This window comes from Hyla sarda, chromosome 1 (assembly GCF_029499605.1).
Source record: "Hyla sarda isolate aHylSar1 chromosome 1, aHylSar1.hap1, whole genome shotgun sequence".
In the NCBI taxonomy this organism is placed as follows: Eukaryota; Metazoa; Chordata; class Amphibia; order Anura; family Hylidae; genus Hyla; species Hyla sarda.
Genome location: NC_079189.1, coordinates 378,037,636 through 378,061,255, shown reverse-complemented (window position 1 = coordinate 378,061,255; position 23,620 = coordinate 378,037,636). Strand labels below are relative to the sequence as shown.

The 23,620-nt window shown below is 44.4% G+C and overlaps 1 protein-coding gene across 1 annotated transcript in view; it reads left to right on the top strand.

The window, feature by feature from the left end:
• Positions 1–474: 474 nt before the first annotated feature.
• The window catches only part of UBQLN1 (ubiquilin 1), a 49,112-nt gene continuing 25,966 nt past the window's right edge, over positions 475–23,620 (top strand). The window contains exon 1 of the mRNA XM_056523969.1: positions 475–1,276. Within this exon, the coding sequence (XP_056379944.1) occupies positions 1,142–1,276 (135 nt within the window). The 5' untranslated portion in view covers positions 475–1,141. The remainder of the gene's footprint in view (positions 1,277–23,620) is intronic.

The window sequence follows — 23,620 nt, the reverse complement described above, 5'->3', positions numbered from 1 at the left end:
GAGTACTATCAGACAGGAGAGAGCACAGAGGAGTCCTATCAGACAGGAGAGAGCACAGAGGAGTACTATCAGACAGGAGAGAGCACAGAGGAGTGCTATCAGACAGCAGAGAGCACAGAGGAATACTATCAGACAGGAGAGAGCACAGTGGAGTGCTATCAGACAGGAGAGAGCACCGAGGAGTGCTATCAGACAGGAGAGAGCACAGAGGAGTGCTATCAGACAGGAGAGAGCACCGAGGAGTGCTATCAGACAGGAGAGAGCACAGAGGAGTCCTATCAGACAGGAGAGAGCACAGAGTGCTATCAGACAGCTTGGACAAAGCCATGATTTTAGAAGCCATGATTTCTATAAAAAGGAAATAAAATATTAGTAGGTTAGAGGGTAATGTATATTTGGGTTTAATGTTTTGCCATGATGTACAACTTATAAAAGTTTCTGAATCTGACAGTGCCCATTTGTGCAGGGATTTTTGTCCATGCTCTATCAGGCTGCTAGGAATTCTACACAAAGCCAGTTTTGACTGCAGAAGTATGATGTTTAGAGAGGCAATAGCTGTGCATACGTGCGATAGTGAAGGCTTCTCTCATCAAATGCTAGAACTCTCAACCTTACTGCTTTTTCTAACCGTCAAAATGGCCGCCTCATCACTGAGTGGCGACATATCAAGTAGTGAAGCGTTTCTAGAACTCCTGCGATCTGTTCTAGCAGTTTCTAAGGCGTTGCTGACGTCATCAAAGCGCGTCCGCGAGCATTCCGCTCTTTTACTTGTAAAGGATGGTGGTGTGATTTGGACACGTTGTTGGGGGTCTCTGTGGTTTACCGCTTCCTTCACGTTATCGCAGTGGAAGACTACGCTAACCGACTACACCGTTGTAAAAAACAGTCGGCTGCCGCCCGGCTCCCAGAGTTCCCTGCGGTGACGTCGCAGTGACGCCGTGGTATGAGGAAGCGCTCTTAGTGCGGCCTGAGTTGCGCCAGCACCACCCGAGAGGCGGCCAGGATCCTCACACATGTCTAGCATCTGAGCAGTGCTCCCCTCAGACCGTTACCGCCTCTGACATAACGCTGTGTGTGTACAGCGCCCCGCTCCTGACACCCCGGCCGCTCTCCGTTCTCGCACCTCAGTCCTATAGACGTCATGTCGGACCCCCCAACTTCTTCCAGCACCCCCTCCTCCAGCTCCTCGGACTCCCCCAGGATTATTAAAGTGACTGTGAAGACACCCAAGGAGAAGGAGGAGTTCGCTGTCCCGGAGAACTGTAGTGTCAGTCAGGTGAGACCACCATTGTGTGACCTAGGGATCATGTGATCATCATATCATCTGACCCTAGGGATCTGAGGTGTTAGGACATGTATAGGTGGTGGGAGAGAGTAGTTGTCCTAATATTAGGCTATTTCTGTGTTCAGTCATACATATGGTGGCAGTGAATAATTGTCATAGTATCAGGTGATCATAGTGCTACTATAACAACTACCTCTACCGCAATATGTATTACTATCTTACTAATGCGGACAGAAATTGCCTGATACTATTACAACTTCTCTCTAACTCTTATGTATCAGGTGATACCTATGGAGGTTAAGAGTGTTTGTCATGGTGTCAGGTGATTTTGTAACCAGTGATACCTCTGGTTGGTAGAGAGTAGTTGTCATCGTATCAGGTGATCAGACATGTATCCAGTCCTGGGTGTGGACTTGTAGCACTGCTTAGTTGATCAGTATAGAGGGTTGAGGTCTTTGAACTTTGACATCAGTGACAAGAGTTACTGTCATGTAGCACTGACAGCACTGTGCCTCAATGACTGGTTTCTAAGTGTTAGTCTGCAATGCCTGATCATGGCAGCCGCTTGCCACCCTTCACCTCCACATGCAATGATTGGTTGCTATGATACCATGTCATGGACGCCGTGGGGAGCACAGGACATCCACCGAACCCTTGAACATGAAACATGCAGGAGGAGCATTTGAACATATACCTACCGTGTCCTACCCAGTCTGCCCTGCTTACAAGTAATTGTGATGGTGCCACTGACACATCATTTATGGAGACATAATGGCAGCAGGCAGTCATATGATGTCACCACAATCACTTAAGATCAGAGAAGATCAGTGGGTAAACTTATAGCTTTAGAAGAAAAATATTACCAAAACCTCAAGGATAACACCAGGATTACTGGTGCATGATGGAAGGACTATAAAAGAGACTGTGCTTCAATTATATGTAGGTTTTATTAAAATGCATGAAAACCATATAAATATATATCATGTCACAGGGCCCTTGTGGCAGGAATAACAAAACAATAACAAAGATAAAATACAGACTACTACAATAAAATGGGAAATATTCACTGGTTAGGGTGTAGTATATAATTCAGCATTAAAACTTGCAGTCCTGTATGAAAAGACCTGTAAATGGTGTAAAGTTCATAGGTATCATATAGAGACATATCGTAGTAAAGTCTCATCCATTCAATGGGAAGTAATGTTACTGGCAGACGTCTGAACTGCAGACACACTTTACCTGAGGTGTCAGACACTACAATGAATGGTAGACTGCGCTGTAGATGATCCGATAGCGCAAGGTGTTAGAGAGCGCTGGTAAGTGCTGCTGCTGGTCTGGAGGCACAGGACCCCGTAGATACCACAGGATGACTGGCAGATGGAACTGTGGGAAGAACACAGGTAAGTTGTGCTGGACTCGGGAGAGGCAGCAAGATGGCAAACGGGTACAGTCCTTTGATACCAGATAGATGCAGCGCTTCACTAGCAGGAATATACAGCGCTTCACTAGCAGGAATATGCAGCGCTTCACTAGCAGGAATATACAGCGCTTCACTAGCAGGAATATGCAGCGCTTCACTAGCAGGAATATACAGCGCTTCACTAGCAGGAATATGCAGCGCTTCACTAGCAGGAATATGCAGCGCTTCCCTAGCAGGAGTATACAGCGCTTCACTAGCAGGAATATGAAGCGCTTCACTAGCAGGAATATGAAGCGCTTCACTAGCAGGAGTATACAGCGCTTCACTAGCAGGAATATGCGGCGCTTCACTAGCAGGAATATGAAGCGCTTCACTAGCAGGAATATACAGCGCTTCACTAGCAGGAATATGCGGCGCTTCACTAGCAGGAGTATACAGCGCTTCACTAGCAGGAATATGAAGCGCTTCACTAGCAGGAATATGAAGCGCTTCACTAGCAGGAATATGAAGCGCTTCACTAGCAGGAATATGAAGCGCTTCACTAGCGGGAATATGCAGCGCTTCACTAGCGGGAATGTACAGCGCTTCACTAGCGGGAATGTACAGCGCTTCACTAGCGGGAATGTACAGCGCTTCACTAGCGGGAATGTACAGCGCTTCACTAGCGGGAATGTACAGCGATTCACTAGCGGAAATGTACAGCGCTTCACTAGCGGAAATGTACAGCGCTTCACTAGTGGGAATATACTGTACAGCGCTTCACTAGCGGGAATGTACAGCGCTTCACTAGCGGGAATGTACAGCGCTTCACTAGCGGGAATGTACAGCGCTTCACTAGCGGGAATGTACAGCGCTTCACTAGCGGGAATGTACAGCGCTTCACTAGCGGGAATGTACAGCGCTTCACTAGCGGGAATGTACAGCGCTTCACTAGCGGGAATGTACAGCGCTTCACTAGCGGGAATGTACAGCGCTTCACTAGCGGGAATGTACAGCGCTTCACTAGCGGGAATGTACAGCGCTTCACTAGCGGGAATGTACAGCGCTTCACTAGCGGGAATGTACAGCGCTTCACTAGCGGGAATGTACAGCGTTTTGCTGGCAAGTCCAGAGTCCTCTTGGCTAGGCGTCTGACGTCAATAGTATTCACATCCTTCAAACAATGGAATTCTGGATTAATAACTCACTTTAAAGCTAAGCTTTACCTGCAAAGCGCTGTATATTCCTGCTAGGGAAGCGCTGTATATTCCTGCTAGGGAAGCGCTGTATATTCCTGCTAGGGAAGCGCTGTATATTCCTGCTAGGGAAGCGCTGTATATTCCTGCTAGGGAAGCGCTGTATATTCCTGCTAGGGAAGCGCTGTATATTCCTGCTAGGGAAGCGCTGTATATTCCTGCTAGGGAAGCGCTGTATATTCCTGCTAGGGAAGCGCTGTATAGTCCTGCTAGGGAAGCGCTGTATAGTCCTGCTAGGGAAGCGCTGTATAGTCCTGCTAGGGAAGCGCTGTATAGTCCTGCTAGGGAAGCGCTGTATAGTCCTGCTAGGGAAGCGCTGTATATTCCTGCTAGGGAAGCGCTGTATAGTCCTGCTAGGGAAGCGCTGTATAGTCCTGCTAGGGAAGCGCTGTATAGTCCTGCTAGGGAAGCGCTGTATAGTCCTGCTAGGGAAGCGCTGTATAGTCCTGCTAGGGAAGCGCTGTATATTCCTGCTAGGGAAGCGCTGTATATTCCTGCTAGGGAAGCGCTGCATCTATCTGTTATCAAAGTGCTATACCAGTTTGCCATATTGCCGCCTCTCTCGAGTCCAGCACCGCCGGACCAGCAGTGCTTACCTGTGCTCTTCCCACAGTTCCATCTGCCAGTCATGCTGTGGTATCTACGGGGTCCTGTGCCTTCGGACCAGCAGCAGCAGCAGCTTGCCAGCGCTCTCTAACACCTTGTGCTACCGGATCATCTATAGCGCAGTCTAGCATTCATTGTAGTGTCTGACACCTCAGGTAAAGTGTGTCTGCAGCGCTGCATCTGTCTGTTATCAAAGTACTGTACCAGTTTGTCATCTTCTCGCCTCTCCTGAGCGCTCTTCCCACAGTTCCATCTGCCAGTCATCCTGTGGTATCTACGGGGTCCTGTGCCTTCAGACCAGCAGCAGCATATATGATACCTATGAACTTTACACCATTTACAGGTCTTTTCATACAGGACTGCAAGTTTTAATGCTGAATTATATACTACACCCTAACCAGTGAATATTTCCCATTTTATTGTAGTAGTCTGTATTTTATCTTTGTTATTGTTTTGTTATTCCTGCCACAAGGGCCCTGTGACATGATATATATTTATATGGTTTTCATGCATTTTAATAAAACCTACCGTACATATAATTGAAGCACAGTCTCTTTTATAGTCCTTCCATCATGCACCAGTAATCCTGGTGTTCTCTTTGAGGTTTTGATTATATTATTCTTCTATTATACTACTTTTTCTGACACCTAGGGTATAGGTGTATATTTAATTTCACCTTGGATAATTTAATTGTGAGCGGCACTATCCATTATATTTTTGCTAAACTTATAGCTTTGACCATTTAGTACTGGTGTAGCCCTTTTGTTTTCACCAGATACATAATTATTATTTTGTTTTTAGTTTTGCTGCTTTAGTTGTGAACAATTGCTGTGTTCATACTGTTACTGCATATTGCAGAGAGTGACTTTACATTATTGGTATGGCCATGTGCTTTATCACCTGACTGACCATTCATTTAATGACATTGGATGGTACAATGAGTTTGCATGGCTAGAATTTTTTTTCTTTTTTTTTTCTTAATAGCACCATTGTATTGACACGTATAGAATGAAGACAATTGGGAGATTTATCAAAACCTGTGTAGAGGAAGAGTGGGGCAGTTACCCATAGCAACCAATCAGATTGCTTTTTCTTTTTTAAAGGTCTAGGAAAAATGAACGAAGCAATCTGGTTGCTATGGGCAACTGCACCACTCTTCCTTTACACTGGTTTTGATAAATCTACTCCTATAATGTGCTGTCAGTCTTATCCAGAAAGGCAGTCATCGCTACTCAGTATCAGGGTACTAGCGGTAACATTAAGGTCAGGACAGACATAAGAGGGTGAATGGTATGTGGAGTCACAGAGTGCCAAAGACAATCTGTGTCTTTAACCCATCAGGCCTGTGTTGGGCCTAATATTCGTCCGCTTTGCCCTTTGCATTCTGTTTAAAGGGATTGTTCGAAGCTTTAATCTTCACCCCATCCACAGGTTTGTATCTGATCAGTGGGTGTCTGACTACTTAATGAGAGAATCGGGGTTGCTTGTCATTTGAGTGAATACAGTGACAGTGTGCAAACTTAACATATACTACATTTATCCGTATGGGATTTTTGAAGATAACAGAGTACAGCACCCTTCTGTCTTTAGATGTCCGATAGAGCATAATTTTAGCAGCAGCCAAGTATGTACCCTGGCACACTATTTACTCAAGTGACAAATAAATTGCATTCTCATGATCAGCGGTCATACCTACTAGGGATCGACCGATATCGATTTTCTTAGGGCCGATACTCTGGAGAATAGGGCCGATAACTTATACCGATATTCCGGTATAAGTTATCGGCTATTTATCCCACCCGGCGACACTGCTGCAGATCATTGATTTAAAGCGGGCGCAGTGCCAGAGACCGCCGCTGCCCCTGCCCCATTGCCTCCCCCCATTCCCGGTTTTATAATTACCTGTTCCCGGGGTCCGCGCTACTTCTGGCTCCGGCGGCGTCCTGAACTGTCACTGTGCATACTGACGGTGACGTTGCGTTGAGGACATCACTTGTCATTGCGCAGCGCACAGTGTAACACAGGACGCAGCAGGAGCCAGAAGTAGCGCGGGCCACGGGAACAGGTGATTATAAAACCGGGGATGGGGGAGGCAATGGGGTAGCGGCAGTCTCTGGCCGGAGGGGGGGCATTATCAGATTATCGGCAAGGTAATTGCCGATACCAATAACGTCCAAAATCGTGAATATCGGCCAAACTGATAATCGGTCGATCCCTAGTTTTGACCATACGGTCACTGGATCCGGCTGAGGGGAGTGAAAACCGGGTGCTCCCTCATCCCAGCCGGCCTCGGCTTGTATCTTATTAATTTGAATGAGCCGACCGGAGTCGGGTAGTGACTCCGGTCGCCCTTTTTTTTTGCCCCGTATTCGGTTTTGTGACCAGACCTAAAACCGCGGCATAACATGGTTTTAGGTCCGGTCACAAAACCTGATACAGGGCAAAAATGAGCCAACCGGAGTCCCTGACTCCAGTCGGCTCATTCAAATGAATGAGATACGGGCCAGGGTAGGCTGGGATACGGGAGCTCCCGGTTTTCACTCCCCCCAGCTGGATCCGGTGACCATATGGTCAAAACGTAATGTGAAGAGACATTTGTGTGCCCTTGTGGTGGTTTTATTTTTATTTTATTTTTTACACACCATTAAAGTCAATAAGGCGAAGAGAAAAAACAAAAATGGATACATGTATGTAAGATTGCCGTGCCTTTCCTAAAACTGTTTCTTTAAAAAGTGACTAATTGTGACAAATCTGCTTTTAGGTGTGCCTGTGATGGGGTCTAAACAATGGTCTGTAGGCGAAGGGACTGCCAGAAATTTAAAAAGGGATCTTTTCATGTCAAGAATGTTCACCTTGCTTTTAGTAGCATAATGTGACTTTTTGGTAGTTGTTAAGAGAGCTTATGTCATGTGACCTAGACTTTGTCCTCAAGGGATTTTATTTGTGATTTTTAAATGGCGTAATCCCTAAGGTTTAGAAAGCGTGTGGGGTTTATTTATATCTTTTTACAGTACTAGGGGAAATCTGACAAATCACTTACATTTTCTTGTGGCAGAATGCTGATGAAACTTCCTGAAATACTAATAACTGTTGATAAAACTGTATGTCGTGCTATATAGCTACATAAATATACATTTTATTATGTTATTAACTTTTTTGAATGGGTGCTTCCCTTTTTATTTAATAAAACAAAAAAAAATTATTAAAGGAGAAAATTGCAGATGTATACAATCCTGGTATAGGTCAGTAGTAGAGATGAGCGAACTTACAGTAAATTCGATTCGTCACGAACTTCTCAGCTCGGCAGTTGATGACTTATCCTGCATAAATTAGTTTAGCTTTCCGGTGCTCCGGTGGGCTGGAAAAGGTGGATACAGTCCTAGGAGACTCTTTCCTAGGAATGTATCCACCTTTTCCAGCCCACCGGAGCACCTGAAGGCTGAACTGATTTACGCAGGAAAAGTCATCAACTGCCGAGCCGAGAAGTCTGTGACGAATTGAATTTACTGTAAGTTCGCTCATCTCTAGTCAGTAGCTTTGCCTGCATATATTTCAAACATGTTTGCAAATCAAGATGTGTGCAAAACTTTAAATGAGCACTGTTAAATATAAAAAAGTTTGTATGTTGTACATCTTGGCAAAACACAAGGTTTTTCTAATATTCTTTGCTGCTTTAACCCCTTAAGGACCCAGCCATTTTACACCTTAGGACCCGGCCATTTTTTGAACATCTGACCACTGTCACTTTAAACATTAATAACTCTGGAATGCTTTTAGTTATCATTCTGATTCCGAGATTTGTTTTTTCGTGACCTATTCTACTTTAACATAGTGGTAAAAAAAAATTGTAACTTGCATCCTTTCTTGGTGAAAAATTTTAAAACTTTATGAAAAATTTGAAAATTTAGCATTTTTCTAACTTTGAAGCTCTCTGCTTGTAAGGAAAATGGATATTCAAAATATTTGAATTTTTTTTTCCACATATACAATATGTCTACTTTATGTTTGCATCATAAAATTGATGAGTTTTTACTTTTGGAAGACATCAGAGGGCTTCAAAGTTCAGCAGCAATTTGGAAATTTTTCACAAAATTTCCAAACTCACTATTTTTCAGGGACCAGTTCAGGTTTGAAGTGTATTTGAAGGGTCTTCATCTTAGAAATACCCCACAAATGACCCCATTATAAAAACTGCACTCCCCAAAGTATTCAAAATTATATTCGGTCAGCCTTTTCAGGGGTGTGGAAATTTAAAAAAAAACTACTTGTCCAAGGGACTAAAGCGGAACACAATCTACTTGTCCCTCAAGAAAATCCACTTGTCCTGGTAGATAAAATAATTTCAACCAAAATAGCACAATCCACCCCCCCACTAGACCACCAGGGATGGATATAAGATCCTTTAGACACTGCTGACAGCATACATACTCACACCATACATACACCTGCCGCTGCCCACCCCACATCATACATCACATACATACACATCACACTTAGACATTATACACACATTATACATTACATACACATCACACTTAGACATTATACACACATCACACATAGACATCATACACACATACACACACCATACATATGCACACATCCTACATACACCTGTCGCTGCCCACCCCACATCATACATCACATATACACACATCACACTTAGACATTATACACACATCATACATTACATACACATCACACTTAGACATTATACACACATCATACATTACATACACATCACACATAGACATCATACACACATACACTCACACCATACATATCCACCAGTGTTTCCCAACCAGGGTGCCTCCAGCTGTTGCAAAACTACAACTCCCAGCATGCCCAGAGCATGCCGGGAGTTGTAGTTTTGCAACAGCTGGAGGCACCCTGGTTGGGAAACACTGACATACACCATACATTTGCACACATCATACATACACCTGCCCCCCCCCCCCCATCATACATTACATACACACATCACACATACACTCACACCATACATATACAACCACCCTTCCTGCCGCCGCCTGCATTCTCTGCCTCCTCACCTGAGCCGCCATGAGTGGACATCAGAGCTGTAGTCCCGGTCGGTGTGAGGTGAGATTTCTGTCCTCCCCCTCCCCCCCCCCCTGCTCTGTGTTTTCCCCGTGCAAACAAGCAACCTCCCCGTGGTGGATTAGGTCCTGTCTAGACAGAGCAGGGGGAGGGGGAGGGATAGAGCTGTGTGCGGGGGATGGAGCTGTGCACGGAGCTGTCTACATCCTCTCTCTCACCCTGATGTGTCTTTTGAGCTGCGTCCTCCATCCTCCGGGAGGGGAGATAAGGGGGCTCTGCAGTCAGCTGGAGGCCGCCGCCCCCTCCATACACTCAGAGCTGGTGTGAGGTGTAGACTTGCATCAGCTCCTGCGCCTCACACCGGCATTAAAGAAAAATAAGGGGGAAGTCTGTCTGTCCCTGCTAGCCCGATACAGGGCTAAATCTATAAACAATTCACCTGCCCGGCGCCCAAAACTACTTGTCCCGGGCGTCGGGCTATAGGATTTCCACATCCCTGCTTTTAACCCTTTAGGTGTTTCACAGGAATAGCAGGAAAGTGAAGGAGAAAATTCACAATCTTCATTTTTTACACTCGCATGTTCTTGTAGACCCAATTTTTGAATTTTTACGAGGGGTAAAAGGAGAAAATGTATACTTATATTTGTAGCCCAATTTCTCTCGAGTAAGGACATACCTCATATGTCTATGTAAAGTGTTCGGCGGGCACAGTAGAGGGCTCAGAAGGGAAGGAGCGACAAGGGGATTTTGGAGCGTACGTTTTTCTGAAATGGTTTTTGGGGGGCATGTTGCATTTAGGAAGCCCCTATGGTGCCAGAACAGCAAAAAAAAACACATGCCATACCATTTTGAAACTAGACCCCTTGAGGAACGTAACAAGGAATTAAGTGAGCCTTAATACCCCACAGGGGTTTCACGACTTTTGCATACGTAAAAAAGAAAAAAAAAATCAGTAAAATGTGTGTTTCCCCTCCAAATTTCACATTTTTGCAAGGGTTAATAGCAAAAAATACCCCCCCAAATTTTTAACTCCATCTCTTCTGAGTACGGAGGTACCCCATAAGTTGTCCTGAAGTGCACTACGGGCGAACTACAATGCTCAGAAGAGGAGTCATATTTGGCTTTTTGAGAGCAAATTTTGCTCGGGGGGGCATGTCGCATTTAGGAAGCCCCTATGGGGCCAGAACAGCAAAAAAAACACATGGCTTACCTTTTTGGAAACTAGACCCCTTGAGGAATGTAACAAGGGGTACAGTGAGCATTTACCCCCACTGGTGTCTGTCAGATCTTTGGAACAGTGGGCTGTACGAAATTTTTAATTTGCACAGCCCACTGTTCCAAAGATCTGTCAGACACCAGTGGGGTGTAAATTCTCACTGCACCCCTCATTACATTCCGTGAGGGGTGTATTTTCCGAAATGGGGTCACATGTGGGGTTTTGTTTTTTTTGCGTTTGTCAAAACCGCTGTAACAATCAGCCACCCCTGTGCAAATCACCTCAAATGTACATGGCGCACTCTCCCTTCTGGGCCTTGTTGTGCACCCCCAGAGCACTTTGCGCCCACATATGGGGTATCTCCGTAGTCGGGAGAAATTGCATTACAAATTTTGGGGGGCTTTTTTCCCTTTTACCTCTTGTCAAAATGAAAAGTATAGGGCAACACCAGCATGTTAGTGTAAACAAGTTATTTTTTTACACTAACATGCTGGTGTAGACCCCAACTTCACATTTTCATAAGGGGTGAAAGGAGAAAAAGCCTTTGTGTATATGTAGTGTTTTTTACTTTTTATTTTATTTTGTGTTAGTGTAGTGTAGTGTTTTTAGGGTACAGTCACATGGGCGGGGGGTTACAGCGAGTTTCCCGCTGCGAGTTTGAGCTGCCGCGCAAAATTTGCTGCATCGCAAACTTGCAGCCTGATACTCACTGTAAGCCCCATGCTCATGTGAATGTACCCTGTACATTCACGGGGGGGGGGGGGGGGACACCTCCAGCTGTTGCAAAACTACAACTCCCAGAATGCACAGTCTATCAGTGCATGCTGGTAGTTATAGTTTTGCAACAGCTGGAGGCACACGGGTTGGGAAACACTGAGTTAGGAAACAGACAATGTTTCCCAACCAGTGTGCCTCCAGTTGTTGCAAAACCACTACTCCCAAACATTCTCAGGCATGCTGGAAGTAGTAGTTCGGCAACATCTTTAGAGCCAGATGTTGCCGAACTACAACTCCCAGCATGCTTGGAGTTGTAGTTTTGCAACACCTGGAGGACTACAGTTTGCAGACCACTAATACAGTGGTTCCCAATCTGTGCCCTTCCAGATGTTGCAAAACTACAACTCCCAGTATGTCCTTACTGTCCAGGCATGCTGGGAGTTGTAGTTCTGCAACATATGAAGGGCCAGATGTTACAGAACTACAACTCTCAGCATGCCTGGACAGTAAGGGCATGCTGAGGATGTGTACTTTTGCAACATCTGGAAGGGCACAGTGGCCCCAAAACTGTGGACCTCCCAGATGTTGCAAAACTGCAACTCCCAGCGTGGCATGCCCAGACGCCAAGGCTGTCTGGGCATGCTTGGAGTTGTAGTTTACAGCGTCCCATTACAGCAATGCATGTCGCTTTACGGCGTCTTCATCGCCGGGATCCAGGTCTTCAGGGACGAGGGAAGTACCGGGGCCGGTCCCCAGCACTCCCCCGTCCCCCGCCGCGTCCTCCGGTCTTCCTCCCGTCCTCTCTGGACTTCCAGGGGCCGGGCAGGACGGGAGGAAGTAACCGCCATGGAAGTATCCATACGCCCTGGGTCCTTAAGAGGTTAAGCACTAAACCTGTGCAGGAATTTAGAAAGATATAAGATATACATTCACCATATTGTCTTTGGTGGTAGAGTGCAGCCAATCTCCAATAATCAGTGTGTGTGTGTGTGTGTACAGCATAAAACAAAAGCAGAAAGGGTTACAGAGAAGGGCTGCCAGGCTCGGGCTCCCGAGAGCAGTGAGTCAGCAAAGTGAGGGAGGGGGAGGAGTCATCACAGTGCAGGCAAGAAAGAGACATGCACCCTTTGGGAAGATCAAAATGACATTGAGCAACTGTAATATGGTATTTTTTTGTGAAATATTGCTGATAGATACATAAAAATTACATGTACACGATCAGGATTAGGTACTGAGTAACATTATATATATATATATATATATACTGTTTTTTGTTTTCTCTTGTGGGATATGACAGGTACGCTTTAAAGGGGCTATCCAGGAATAGAAAAATAGAGCTAATTTCAAACAAAAACAGTATCGCATGTGTCCTCAGGTTGTGTGCTGTATTAAGACTTTGCTGTATTCACTTCAGTGGAACTGAGCTACAATACCACACACAACCTGGACAGGTGTGGTCCTGTTTAATTTATTTAATTTTTTTAGGCATCTGCTCTCTTTTTTTCTAATTCTGCATAACCCCTTTACCCTCTTGCTGCATAATCACGTACATGTACGTGGTGATTAGGGATCACTTCCCTGTGACCGCAGAATCTATTGGGGTTACAGAGGGAGGGAGTTCCCGAGGGAGTTCCCGAGGGAGTTCCCGAGGGAGTTCCCGAGGGAGTTCCCGAGGGAGTTCCCGAGGGAGTTCCCGAGGGAGTTCCCGAGGGAGTTCCCGAGGGAGTTCCCGAGGGAGTTCCCGAGGGAGTTCCCGAGGGAGTTCCCTCTGGTACCAATCGGCACTCTACAAAGTGAAAGCAGAGCCTGAAAATGCTCTCCGTTGTCATAGCAACAGTTGATAAGCCTCAACTTAACCCCTTAAGGACTTTTTCTGCTTTTGCACTTTCGTTTTTTCCTCCTCACCTTTTAAAAATCATAACCCTTTCAATTTTGCACCTAAAGTTCCATATTATGGCTTATGTTTTGCGCCACCAATTCTATTTTGCAGTGACATTAGTAATTTTACTAAAAAATCCATGGCGAAACGGAAAAAAAATTAATTGTGCGACAAAATTGAAGAAAAAATAAAATTTTGTAACTTTTGGGGGCTTCTGTTTACTACGAAGTGAATCTTTCGGTAAAAATGACACCTTTTCTTTAGTCTGTAGGTCCATACGATTAAAATGATACCCTACTTATATAGGTTTGATTTTGTCTTATGGGAAAAATCATAACTACATGCACAAAAATTGTCATCTTTTGACCCCTATAACTTTTTATTTTTTATGTTTCCGCGTACAGGGCACTATGAGGCTCAGGCTCATTTTTTTTGCACCGTAATATGAAGTTTTTAGCGGTACCATTTTTGTATTGATCGGACTTTTTCATAGCTTTTTATTCATTTTTTCATGACATAAAGTGACCAAAAATTCGCTATTTTGGACTTTGGAATTTTTCCAATAATATTTTTATAGATCGGACATTTCTGCATGCGGCAATACCACATATGTTTATTTTTATTTGCACATTTTTTTTTTTTTTTTTTTAAATGGGAAAAGGTGGGTGATTCTCACTTTAAAAAAAATTTTTTTTAGGGAAGGGGTTAAATGATCTTTATTAACTTTTTTCCCACACGCTTTTTAATTTCTTTGCAAAGTTATGGCCCTTCTAGGATCTATAACACTGCACACACTGATCTTCTACACAGATCACTGCCATGCATTAAAATGGCAATGATCAGTGTTATCGGCGGGCGATTGCTTAAGCCTGGATTTCGGGCTTGGAGCAATCAATCGCCGATCGGACGCACCGGAGGCAGGTAACGGACCCTCCGCTCGTGTTCTAGCTGATGGGGACATCGAGATTTCACTGCGATGGCTCCGATCAGCCCGACTGAGCTGCAGGGAGTGTATATTTGTTACTTTAGATGCGGCGATCAACTTTGAACGCCGCATCTAAAGGGTTTATAATGACCGTTATAGTAATAGACCTGGAAAACATTTTATTTATTTATTTTAAATCAACTGGTGCCAGAAAGTTAAACAGATTTGTAAATTACTTCTATTAAAAAATCTTAATCCTTCCAGCCCGGAACGGATACAGTAAGAAAAGTGAGCACCGTACATGTCCTTTAAATAAATGGGGCTAAAAAAGTAAAGTGAAAATAAAAATAAATTATCATTTACAACAAAAACTATTATGAAATGCACTCCTCGTTCATTTTTAATATTGAGCGCTGAATTTTCTGGTCCCTGCCCACTCCCGAAAATTGAAAGACAAAAACAATGTTAGTGTTAATTTTTTAACAGGGATCAATTTATGTGGGTGGGCAGGGATCTAAAAAATGTAGCTGACAATAATATAAAAATGTAGAAAGGGGCCATTTAAATGTGAAATATATTTTTTATAAAGTGTATGTGTGTGTTTTTCACTGTTTTTTTATTTTATTTTATTTTTTTATGTAGTGCTACTTCTCCCAGCTATGGAACAAACGGTTTCATCATGGGAGCTGTAGTACCTGTACTAATAGACAGATCGCCATGGGTGGCACTCCTGACACCCGATGACCTTTGTCCATCTTTTGCATAGATGGAACGGTTTTCTCCTGTCCTTGCATCACTGCACTATACTCCGGCCGGCCAGTGATGTGAATAGAATTCACATCACTTATTCATAATTCCCGCAGAGAGCTGTGATTGGCCAGATCGTTCCAGTCAATCACAGCTCTAATAGACCTAATATGAATAATAGGTATATACATTACATATACTCATACTACAGTGGGACCAGAGAAGAGCATTATCCAGGACAATCGCAGCAGGTGTCACCCGCTGTGATCTTTCCTTACCTGCAGGTACTACTGCTCCCAAAATGGCGCACACACTACTCCATTCTGGGAGCTCTAGTACCTGCATTAATAGACAGATCGCAACAGGTGTCAGGAGTGACACTCACTGCGATCTGTCTATTAATGCAGGTAGTACAGCTCCCAGCATGGAGTAGAGTGTGCTCCATGTTGGAAGCAGTAGTACCTGCAGTTGAGGACCGATCATAGCAGGTATCACTCCTGACACCCGATGTCCTATCTATTGTAGAGATGTTAGCGCAGGAGAAAGCTGCCCGCATCTATACATTATACAGGAAGATCGCATCCGGTGTCAGGAGTGACACCCATGGCGATCTGTCGATTAGCACCGGTACTACTACTCCCATCATGGAACAGTCTGTTCCATGCTGGGAGTAGTAGTACTACCTAAAAAAATAGATAAAAAATGAAAAACACACACGTTTATTAAACACATTAAGTCCTGCGTTGTTAAGGGGTTAATAAAGGTACGTCCTGGTGCGCACCAGGACGTACATTTTACGTCCTATACGTAACCGCGAGCATCGGCGCAATGCTCGGGTCATGCACAGCAGGTCCCGGCTTCTGATGGCAGCCAGGGACTCGCCGGTAATGGCGGATGTTCGCCATTAACCCCACAGATGCCGTGATCAATACAGATACATGGCGATCCAATCATCCAGAATGTCAGACGGAGGTCCCCTCACCTGCCTCCGCTGCCTTCCACGGGTCTTCTGCTCTGGTCGAGCAGACCAGAGCAGAAAATGATCAATAATACTGATCAGTATCAGCCCTATGAAAATATTTGAAAAATCCCCTCCCCCAATAAAAAGCAAAATTTCCCCCAAAAAGTGTAAAAAAAATAAATAAATAAAAATAAAAAAATTAAATTAAAAAGAATTTCATAAACATATTTGGTATAATAATTATCTTGTACGGTGAACATAAAAAAAATAAACGCAATAAAAATGAGTTGTCAGTTTTTCCCATTTTACCCCCAAAAAGCGTAATTTTATTTTTTAATAAACATATTCATTATCGCCGCATGCGTAAATATCCGAACTATCAAAATATAATGTTAATGATACCGTTCGATGAACGGCGTAAATGTAAAAAATAAAAGTAAAAAAATGCTGCTTTTTTAGTCACATTTTATTCCAAAATCTTTTTAATAAAAAATTATCTAAAAGTTTTATATATGCAAATGTGGTATCGATAAAAAGTACAGATGACGACGCCAAAAATTAGCCCTCATATCGCCCCCTATATACGGAAAAATGAAAAAGTTATAGGTGGTCAAAATAGGGCGATTTTAGATTACTTATTTTGTCCAAAAGTTTTAGATTTATATTTCTGTACCGCTTAAAAAAATAAATTAAAAAGTATCTAGCCATGGGTATCATCTTAATCGTATTGACCCACAGAATAAAGAACACGTCATTTTTACCGTATAGTCTACAGCGTGAAAACCAAACCCTCCAAAATGTGCAAAATTGTGGTTTTCATTAAAATTTCCTCCCTGAAAAAAATTAATTTTTGGGGGGGTTCGCTGTATATTTTATGGTAAAATGAGAAGTTTCATTACAAAGTACAATTGGTCACACAAAAAACAAGCCCTTATATGCGTCTGTAGATGGAAATATAAAAGAGTTATGGATTTTAGAAGGCGAGGAGGAAAAAAAACTAAGGTCCTTAAAAGGCACTGTTATTGTTGAAAACTTTTTATGTTACAGAACTAATCATATGATTGCTTTTTGCAAAAAAAAAAATTTTTTTTAAATGTCAATTTTCCCCATAAAATTTAAAATCTAAAAATAGCCACCACTAGGGGTCGTCTGTCTTTAGCCAGACAGACTAGTGTTGATTTTGCAGTATACCAGGCACCGGCCTTAAAGCAGGCCGGTATCCAGTATAGGAGAAATCAGCTGTATGCATACAGCCTATGCGCGGGCACGCACTGCCTGTGAACGAGCTCAAGGAGCGCGCGCACACAGGCAGTGTGGGATGCAGGTAGATTTCCAAAATACCCCCCCCCCCCCCCCACCCCCAGGTTCTCAGCTGCGCCCGATCCTGTGTCCCATTATGCCCCCCCCCCATTCTCAGTGTGTTTCTCTCAGTGCATTTTTTTTATTTATTTATATTTTTGCTGTATAATAGAAAAGTATGTAATCATGGATATCATTTTAATCGTATTGACCCAAGAATACATGTCTATTTTACCGTTAAGTGTACAGCATGAAAACAAAACCTTCCAAAATTAGCAAAAGTGCAATTTTCCCACACAAATAGTATTTTTTTTTTTTTTGTTGCACCATACATTTTATGGTAAATTGAGTGATGTCCTTACAAAGAACAACTGGTCGCGCAAAAAAACAAGCCCTCATACTAGTCTGTGGATGAAAATATAAGAGACTTAAAGGGGTAGTCCAGTGGTGAAAAACTTATCCCCTATCCTAAGGATAGGGGATAAGTTTCAGATTGCAGGGCGTCCGACCAATGTCAAATCTAGAAAAATGCAATTTTTTATTTTCACAAAAATGCTGAACATATCAATCAAAATGTACAATATGTCACACACAAAAAAAAATTATTATTTTTTTTTACAGATAATTAAAATATAGTTTGGGATATACTCGCCGTGTAAGACTACCCCTCTACCGCGAAGTACGGTACCTCACCATTGTTCTACCCACACTATGTAGGCAGCATTCCCCCTACATTAGGTTGGCAGTATAGTTCCCCCTACGTTAGGTTGGCAGTATAGTTCCCCCTACGTTAGGTTGGCAGTATAGTTCCCCCTACGTTAGGTTGGCAGTATAGTTCCCCCTACGTTAGGTTGGCAGTATAGTTCCCCCTACGTTAGGTTGGCAGTATAGTTCCCCCTACGTTAGGTTGGCAGTATAGTTCCCCCTACATTAGGTTGGCAGTATAGTTCCCCCTACCTTAGGTTGGCAGTATAGTAGGGCTGGGCTGTTCGGCTGTTCATACCGAATACCGAAATTTTTGGGCGATATGAATTTTTCCCATACCGCAATACCGGTTGGGACCTCCCCCTTGGGAATGAATTATCAGCCCAGCGCTGCGCTGTCCCCACATCGGGGAACTAATCATATGTGACCCGCCAGCGCTGTTCTGCCCCCCCCCCCCACCCACCTAATCATGTTACCCGTGAGCACTGTTCTGCTCCCCCTCCACCAAATCATGTTACCCGCCAGCGCTGTTCTGCTCCCCCCCCCCCAATTAATTATCAGCCCAGCGGGGTACTACTCACATGTGTCACCCCGCAAGCACTGCCCTCCTCCTCTTTGTTGGGGGCTGCCGGCGCTGGACGTCTATACTGTACGCTAGTAGTCTCCAACCTGCGGACCTCCAGATGTTGCAAAACTGCAACTCCCAGCATGCCCGGACAGCCAACTGCTGTCCAGGCATGCTGGGAGTTGTAGTTTTGCAACAGCTGGAGGTCCGCAGGTTGGAGACCACTGCTGTACGCTGTATCCCTTTGCCCGGGCTGCAAAAGATAAAGAAAATAAACTTTAACTTACCTACGTCGGCCTCACGCTGTTCCTTGGGACTGGAACGTCGGACAGCCGCCAGCCTATCACCGGCCGGAGCGATGTCCCGCCCCGTCCAGTGATAGGCTGATCCCACTGTCATGTAAGGAGCTCTGGCCGGCTTCTTACATGACAGTGCGTTTAACCTTTCACTGGCCGGGGCGGGACATCGCTCCGGCCGGTGATAGGCTGACGGCTGTCCGACATTCCAGTCCCAAGGAACAGTGTGAGGCAGACGTAGGTAAGTTAAAGTTTATTTTCTTTATCTTTTGCAGCCCGGGCATAGGGATACAGCGTACAGCCGTGGTCTCCAACCTGCGAACCTCCAGCTGTTGCAAAACTACAACTCCCAGCATGCCTGGACAGCCGTTGGCTGTCCCGGCATGCTGGGAGTTGTAGTTTTGCAACAGCTGGAGGTCCGCAGGTTGGAGACCACTGGCGTACAGTATAGAGGTCCAGCGCCGGCAGCCCCCAACAAAGAGGAGGAGGGCAGTGCTTGCAGGGTGACATATGTGAGTAGTACCCCGCTGGGCTGATAATTAATTGGGGGGGGGGGGGGGGGAGCAGAACAGCGCTGGCGGGTCACATGATTTGGGGGGTGAAAGAAATACCGTGGAACTGCCATAAATTACCAAAAATACCGTGATACACCTATTTTGCCATACCGCCCAGCTCTACAGTATAGTTCCCCCTACGTTAGGTTGGCAGTATAGTTCCCCCTACGTTAGGTTGGCAGTATAGTACCCCCTACGTTAGGTTGGCAGTATAGTTCCCCCTACGTAAGGTTGGCAGTATAGTTCCCCCTACGTAAGGTTGGCAGCATAGTTCCCCCTACGTAAGGTTGGCAGTATAGTTCCCCCTACGTAAGGTTGGCAGTATAGTTCCCCCTACGTAAGGTTGGCAGTATAGTTCCCCCTACGTAAGGTTGGCAGTATAGTTCCCCCTACGTAAGGTTGGCAGTATAGTTCCCCCTACGTAAGGTTGGCAGTATAGTTCCCCCTACGTAAGGTTGGCAGTATAGTTCCCCCTACGTAAGGTTGGCAGTATAGTTCCCCCTACGTAAGGTTGGCAGTATAGTTCCCCCTACGTAAGGTTGGCAGTATAGTTCCCCCTACGTAAGGTTGGCAGTATAGTTCCCCCTACGTAAGGTTGGCAGTATAGTTCCCCCTACGTAAGGTTGGCAGTATAGTTCCCCCTACGTAAGGTTGGCAGTATAGTTCCCCTTATGTAAGGTTGGCAGTATACAGTAGTTCTCACATTAGGTAGGCAGTGGCCCCCCACAGACAAACAGCCTTCAGCCATACACAGTGTATGGCTGGAGGCTGTATGCCTATATATACTGCCTCACCTCAGTGCTCCGACCACTGCTCCTCCTCTGGAGCAAAGATGACGTGCCACTGGTAACTTACCATGCGCGCGAGTCCTCTCTGCTCCGCTCTGCCGTTTCTATGGGCGCACGCATGGGACGTCAGTGACGTCCCTGCGTGCGCTACCTCCCGGTGGCCCCTGCAGTTTTAAAGGTAACGTGGGGCTGCAGAATGGTAACCGGGACATCCTTGTGTCCCAAAAAGATCTTTCAGGACACAGGGATGTCTCCTAATGTGACGGGGGAAATTAATCTCGGCCGGGACACCCGAGGTTTGGATAATTCATACCCCGGGCATCCCGGCCGACTGCAGCACCCGACGTATAAGACGACTCCCGACTTTTGAGAAAATTTTCCTTTTTAGTTTAACCTCTTAAGGACCCAGCCATTTTACACCTTAGTACCCAGCCATTTTTTGAACATCTGACCACTGTCACTTTAAACATTAATAACTCTGGAATGCTTTTAGTTATCATTCTGATTCCGAGATTGTTTTTTCGTGACATATTCTACTTTAACATAGTGGTAAAAAATGTTTGTAACTTGCATCCTTTCTTGGTGAAAAATCCCAAAATTTTATGAAAAATTTGAAAATTTTGCATTTTTCTAACTTTGAAGCTCTCTGCTTGTAAGGAAAATGGATATTCAAAATATATATTTATATATATATATATATATATATATATATATATATATATATATATATATATATATATATATAAATTTTTTTTTTTTTTTCACATATACAATATGTCTACTTTATGTTTGCATCATAAAATTGACGAGTTTTTACTTTTGGAAGACACCAGAGGGCTTCAAAGTTCAGCAGCAATTTTCCAATTTTTCACAAAATTTCCAAACTCACAATTTTTCAGGGACCAGTTCAGGTTTGATGTGGATTTGAAGGGTCTTCATCTTAGAAATACCCCACAAATGACCCCATTATAAAAACTGAACCCCCCAAAGTATTCAAAATTATATTCGGTCAGCCTTTTAACCCTTTAGGTGTTTCACAGGAATAGCAGGAAAGTGAAGGAGAAAATTCACAATCTTCATTTTTTACACTCGCATGTTCTTGTAGACCCAATTTTTGAATTTTTACGAGGGGTAAAAGGAGAAAATGTATACTTATATTTGTAGCCCAATTTCTCTCGAGTAAGCAGATACCTCATATGTCTATGTAAAGTGTTTGGCGGGCGCAGTAGAGGGCTCAGAACCAAAGGAGCGACAAGGGGATTTTGGAGAGTACGTTTTTCTGAAATGGTTTTTGGGGGGCATGTTGCATTTAGGAAGCCCCTATGGTGCCAGAACAGCAAAAAAAAAAACACATGCCATAGCATTTTGGAAACAAGACCCCTTGAGGAACGTAACAAGGAATTAAGTGAGCCTTAATACCCCACATGTGTTTCACGACTTTTGCATATGTAAAAAAATAAAATAAAATTTCACTAAAATGTGTTTTTCCTCCCAAATTTCACATTTTGCAAGGTTTAATAGCAGAAAATATCCCCCAAAATTTGTAACCCCATCTCTTCAGAGTATGAAGGTACCCCATAAGTTGGCCTGTAGTGCACTACGGGAGAACTACAATGCTCAGAAGAGAAGGAGTCATATTTGGCTTTTTGAGAGCAAATTTTGCTCGGGGGCATGTCTCATTTAGGAAGCCCCTATGGTGCCAGGAGAGCAAAAAAAAACCCACATGGCATACCATTTTGGAAACTAGACCCCTTGAGGAACGTAACATGGAATAAAGTGAGCCTTAATACCCCACAGGGGTTTCACGACTTTGGCATACGTAAAAAAAAAAAATAAAAAATTCCACTAAAATGGGTGTTTCCCCCCAAATTTCAAATTTTTGCAAGGGTTAATAGCAAAAAAATACCCCCCAAAATTTGAAACCCCATCTCTTCTGAGTATGGAGGTACCCCATAAGTTGACCTGAAGTGCACTACGGGCGAACTACAATGCTCAGAAGAGAAGGAGTCATATTTGGCTTTTTGAGAGCAAATTTTGCTCGGGGGGCATGTCACATTTAGGAAGCCAGATGGGGCCAGAACAGCAAAAAACCCCCACATGGCATACCATTTTGGAAACTAGACCCCTTGAGGAACGTAACAAGGGGTACAGTGAGCATTTACCCCCACTGGTGTTTGTCAGATCTTTGGAACAGTGGGCTGTACGAAATTTTTAATTTGCACAGCCCACTGTTCCAAAGATCTGTCAGACACCAGTGGGGTGTAAATTCTCACTGCACCCCTCATTACATTCCGTGAGGGGTGTAGTTTCCAAAATGGGGTCACGTGTTGTTTTTTTTTTTTTTTTTTTTTTTTGCGTTTGTCAAAACCGCTGTAACAATCAGCCACCCCTGTGCAAATCACCTCAAATGTACATGACACACTCTTTTTTTACTTTTAATTTTATTTTGTGGTAGTGTAGTGTTTTTAGGGTAAAGTCACATGGGCGGGGGGTTACAGCGAGTTTCCCGCTGCGAGTTTGAGCTGCCGCGCAAAATTTGCTGCATCGCAAACTTGCAACCTTGCAACTCACTGTAAGCCCCTGCCCATGTGAATGTACCCTGTACATTCACAGGGGGGGGGGGGGGGGGGGCTCCAGCTGTTGCAAAACTACAACTCCCAGCATGCACAGTCGATCAGTGCATGCTGGTAGTTAGTTTTGCAACAGCTGGAGGCACACGGGTTGGGAAACACTGAGTTAGGAAACAGACAATGTTTCCCAACCAGTGTGCCTCCAGTTGTTGCAAAACCACTACTCCCAAACATTCTCAGGCATGCTGGAAGTAGTAGTAGTTCGGCAACCTCTTTAGAGCCAGATGTTGCCGAACTACAACTCCCAGCATGCTTGGAGTTGTAGTTTTGCAACACCTGGAGGACTACAGTTTGCAGACCACTAATACAGTGGTTCCCAATCTGTGCCCTTCCAGATGTTGCAAAACTACAACTCCCAGTATGTCCTTACTGTCCAGGCATGCTGGGAGTTGTAGTTCTGCAACATCTGAAGGGCCAGATGTTACAGAACTACAACTCTCAGCATGCCTGGACAGTAAGGGCATGCTGAGGATGTGTAGTTTTGCAACATCTGGAAGGGCACAGTGGTCCCAAAACTGTGGACCTCCAGATGTTGCAAAACTGCAACTCCCAGCATGCCCAGATGCCAAGGGCTGGCTGGGCCTGCTGGGAGTTGTAGTATACAGGGTCCCAATACAGCAATGCACGTCGCTTTACAGCGACGTGCATTGCTGTAAAGGGCCCGACCGCGGCTGAAGATCCACTCACCTGTCGCCGCCGCCGTCTTCATCGCCGGGATCCAGGTCTTCAGGGAC